Source organism: Oratosquilla oratoria, chromosome 43, assembly GCF_046742065.1.
Source record: "Oratosquilla oratoria isolate Oo_2021 chromosome 43, ASM4674206v1, whole genome shotgun sequence".
Lineage (NCBI taxonomy): Eukaryota > Metazoa > Arthropoda > Malacostraca > Stomatopoda > Squillidae > Oratosquilla > Oratosquilla oratoria.
The window spans coordinates 6,714,390-6,719,389 of record NC_134819.1 but is presented as its reverse complement, the minus strand read 5'-3'; the positions used below and the strand labels follow the sequence as shown (position 1 = coordinate 6,719,389).

Below are 5,000 nucleotides of genomic sequence, written 5' to 3'. Positions count from 1 at the left end.
GAATCTCTGGTTCAAGCTCGCAGGTAAAAGAGAGAGAGCTACCAAGATACCTGAAGACATCCGCGTTTTTTAGTTCTCCTTCCACCGTAAACCTGGAGAGTATGTTGGGGTTACGCCGTTGGGGTTCGAATAGATACTGAAGTACCTCAGTCTTGTCCGCATTGACCAGCATACCTCCTGCTCGGTATGCATAATTGGTGGCTGTAATATTTCTCTGGAATGCTTGCTGTGTTGGGGCTGGGTATGCTGCATCATCAGCATACTGAAGACCGAATATGTAGGTTGTGCGGCCTTTTTTTTTTAAATTTCAGCCGCTGAAGATTTAATAGGCTTCCGTCTAATCTGTAGTTTATGGCAATGCCGCCTTCAGCTCGGGTGTTATAACGTGCTAGGAGGGTAATGGCAGAAAGGTACAAGATGAATATGGTAGGTGCAAGGACGCAGCCTTGTTCACCAATCGATACCTCAAAAGGGTCCGATAGCAGGCCCCCTGCACATACTCTTGCGGACATACCTTGATGGAATGCTCTAATGATGGCCATAAACTTAGGTGGGCATCCGCACTTTGTCATGATCTTCCAGAGCATCTCTCGGTTAACGGTGTCAAACGCTTTTGCCAGATCAACAAAGCCAAAGTAGAGGTCCTGTCTCTGTTCTTGTGCTTTTTCCAGTAGTTGTCTGGCGACAAAAATCATGTCGGAGGTGCATCTTTCCTTTCTAAATCCACACTGTGTCTCAGGTAGTACTAACTCTGAAACGTAGCCGAGTAATCTGGTCAGCAGGACACGTGCTATAACTTTTCCTGCAGTATCTAGGAGAGAGATTGCGCGATAGTTAGCCCTTTCTTCTTGTATATCATTACCATGATTGGATCTTTGAGTGATTGTGGTAAATAGCCAGCTTCCCAAAATACCTTAGTCCACTTGTGGAGTCGCCGAGTCACAGCATGGCCCCCAAACTTGAATAATTCAGCTGGTATGCCATCAGGTCCTGCAGCTTTGTTGTTTCTCAAGCTTTTGCAGGCTGCATGGACTTCGGTAAAGGTGGGTGCAGCATCTGGGTGGTCAAGAAGGGGTAGACATGGAAGGCGGTCAGCAAATTGTGCATCTATTGGGTTCACTTGGTTTAGGAGTTGGCTTAGGTATTCGGACCACCTGTCCAATACGCCTTGCTGGTCTTTGATGATATGGCCATCAGCTGCTTTGAGAGGCGCTATTGAACTTTGGCGTGGCCCATACGTTGCCTTTACGGCTGCGAAAAAACTTTGCTGGTCGTTTTCATCTGCAAATTGCTGGATTTCTCGAGCTTTCTGGCACCACCAATCATTTTGCATCCGTCGAAGGGAGCGTTGAGCCTCAGCTCTGAGGTTGTTGAAATTTGCACGCAGAGAGTGGTTGTTTTGGTTACTGAGAAGGGCTGCATGTGCTTCATTCTTCCTTTGGAGAAGTGTATGTATTTCTGCATCATTCTCATCGAACCAATCTTGGTGTTTCTTCTTAGAGATGCCTAGAACTTCGGAGGCTGTATGATGCAGTGTATTTGTAAATTCATTCCAGTTTGCATTCATTTGATCCAGGTTTGTGTTATCAGTAGGCTCTGGAAGTTGTTCAATCGCCTGAGATAATCTGTCCTGGAGTTCTTTGCGCTTGCCCTGGTCTTGCAAAAGATTTCTGTTTATCTGTTGTTTTTTGTTCTGCTTTCGGTTGGAAGGACGGACTACGAATTGTACCACGGAGCGAATGGGGCGATGGTCTGTCCAACACTCAGCTCCCCTGAGTGCCTTTGTGACTTTGAAGTCCTGAATATCCGATTGACGGGTTATGATGTAGTCTATGAGGTGCCAGTGCTTGGAGCGTGGATGCATCCAAGTTGTCTTTTGTTTGGTTGGAAGTTGGAATAACGTGTTAGTTATTGTTAGTCTGTGAAGAGCACATGTGTTAAGAAGTCTTAACCCGTTGGCATTCTCTTTCCCTACCCCATGTTTGCCAATAATTCCATGCCAGACGGTGACGTTCGATCCAACTCTAGCATTGAAGTCACCGAGCACAACAATCTTGTCATTTCTTGGAGTGGCTGATAACAGTTTGTCAAGTTCCTCGTAAAATAAATCTTTGGAATCCTCTGAAGATGTTAGAGTTGGTGCATAACAACTGATCATGGTGATTTATCTGTTTTTGACTAGAGGGATCCTTATGGTCATAAGCCGTTCAGAAATGCCCACAGGGGCAACGTGGAGTTTACTAAGCAAAGTGGATTTTATGGCAAGGCCCACACCGTGGATGCGATTGTCAGCGCTAGATAGACCCTTCCAGAAGAAGGTATATCCCTCGCCAGCTTCAACTATCGATCCCTCATCTGCCAGACGAGTCTCACTGAGGGCAGCAATGTCAATGTCGTATCTACGTAATTCCGATGCCACCAATGCTGTACGTCTTGGTGGTCTGTCTGCTGCATGGGTATGAACTGGATCCATCAGGGTCCTTACATTCCATGCAGCAATCTTCATGGGAGTTTTTAGTTGTTTACGACCGCAATGTTGAGATGCCTTGGTGGGTGCGGCTTCCCACCCAGGAAAGTGTGGAGATGGGCAATTTTTAGGCCACCTTTTCTAGGCCCTTCCTCTTGCGGGAGGTGGGCAGTGCGGACCCTGAATAGGGCTGCCCAGTCGTACAGGTCGCTGCCATCGGGAGGTTCCACCTCCAAAGTCCTACCACCCCGACGACCATCGTGCCTGTACCGCCTACGTGCGGAGCAGCAACTAGGGGCTTCCAGGCACATCTATACCTTGCCCCCGTCATTGCTGGCCCCATCGCCGCAGGACATTTGGTAGGGATAGTTGGAGAGGAAAGAAAGAGAGGAAACCTGCGCAGCTGAGTAGATTTGAGTGTGTATACGCCTCATACACAAGTGAGTATATCACTCAGTCATATAACCCACTCACCTCCACTCACTCCCACACTCACACCAGCCGGCAGACAATAAGGCGCCTGACACATCCTGTACCAATCCGCTGACAAAGCATTCCCTGTCGCACCATGCACACGCGATCACACAGCAATAAACACATTATTACGTATACTGACGAACCTCCCCTGGATATATATATTATAGTCTGGCTGTCAGACTAAATTATAAACTAATTATGTAAATTAAAATATAAGATGTGACGAACTAAATCCAGCTCACATAAATAATTCAGTTATACGAGCGTGGCACCTCACCAAGGAACTTCCGACCTTCTTAAACGAGATGCACGGGCTCGGAAGACGAGTTTGCCAGTGACGTGCCTTAGTGATAAGATTGTGTAATAGTGTACCAAGATAACATTATCTGAATAGGACAATAAACAAACAAAAACTTAGAGGCGTTTGTGCAGTGGACCCCCCTTAACGTGATGATGTGACGGACCCGTCACATTTTGTGTTACTAGTGACGTTGGATAGAACGACGTAACAATACCGTTACACCCGTCCCGTTACATCACTTGGCTCGCCTTTCTTTGTGAATTTGGTCAGAGGGGAAGCAATATCAGCAAAGTTTCGGATAAAGTGTCTGTAGTAGGAGGCTAACCCTATGAAACTTCGTGTTTCATTTGCGTTTCTAGGACAACACCAAAATTCACCATACACATGTAGGACATAAACACTTCCTATACCTCCCTCATCCAACCTTAGTATCTGTCATGTGCCCCCGTAAACCACCCACCCACCATAAGGTCAACGGCTCCATCACACTGCCAGATTTGCCAAATCTACACGATGAACTCAATGCTACTCCCCAATAACCTCCACGACCAAGGTACCCTCAATTTGACCCACGACCTAGGCCCCATAACCCAACTAATACTCCCTCCCCTACCTAAGATTCCCAATACCATCCTTCCAAGCAAGATAGACATAATACACCAACTAAATAAATCAACCACTCTAGACATGGATTCATTCGACTTACATCATAGGATCCTTCCATATACCTCCACAGCCCTTTCCCTCTTAATCATTCTCTTTATACTACTAATAATAATCATATTCTGTTGCATGAAGTAACACCTTCCAAAACCTTTCCACCTCCATACCCAAATTGTTGTAAACCTAGATTAAGTTTATTCTTGTGTCTCACCCAATATCTTAAATACTATAAACATTCTTACAGAAACTATATATCCATACTATGAAATAAAACAAGTGCAATGTGACACACCAAACTGACCATAGAACAGTGTTTAGAAAAACAACACTCCCAACAGTGATAGTGTTAAACCATAAAAACAATAACATTTAAAAAGTGAATTAAACAGTGTATGTGAAATCCAATATAACATGTAATCTGGTGAGACACAACGTTACACTTCTGAGACACAACATCACTACCCCTATTTACAGTGCATGATCCCCCTTGGGATCTCAGAATCTCTTCAACAACACCCCCCCATCTGCACATTTATAATCCCACAGGATTTTGTGTCTCTGAAATTTTTTCTCGATGTATTACCCATATATATACTTTTGTAAACCATGTACCCTAGGTGCCGGGAGCCACCTAACCCCAGGGGGAGAGCGATATGTATACGCCTCATACACAAGTGAGTATATCACTCAGTCATATAACCCACTCACCTCCACTCACTCCCACACTCACACCAGCCGGCAGACAATAAGGCGCCTGACACATCCTGTACCAATCCGCTGACAAGGCATTCCCTGTCGCACCATGCACACGCGATCACACAGCAATAAACACATTATTACGTATACTGACGAACCTCCCCTGGATATATATATTATAGTCTGGCTGTCAGACTAAATTATAAACTAATTATGTAAATTAAAATATAAGATGTGACGAACTAAATCCAGTTCACATAAATAATTCAGTTATACGAGCGTGGCACCTCACCAAGGAACTTCCGACCTTCTTAAACGAGATGCACGGGCTCGGAAGACGAGTTTGCCAGTGACGTGCCTTAGTGATAAGATTGTGTAATAGTGTACCAAGATAAC

At 45.1% G+C, this 5,000-nt stretch overlaps 1 protein-coding gene across 1 annotated transcript; it reads right to left on the bottom strand.

Moving 5' to 3' along the window:
* Positions 1-811: 811 nt before the first annotated feature.
* Positions 812-2,158, bottom strand: LOC143021966 (uncharacterized). The gene has a single exon (XM_076179889.1). The coding sequence runs from the start codon at positions 2,156-2,158 to the stop codon at positions 812-814; it is 1,347 nt and encodes a 448-aa protein (XP_076036004.1).
* Between the last annotated feature and the right edge of the window lie 2,842 nt (positions 2,159-5,000).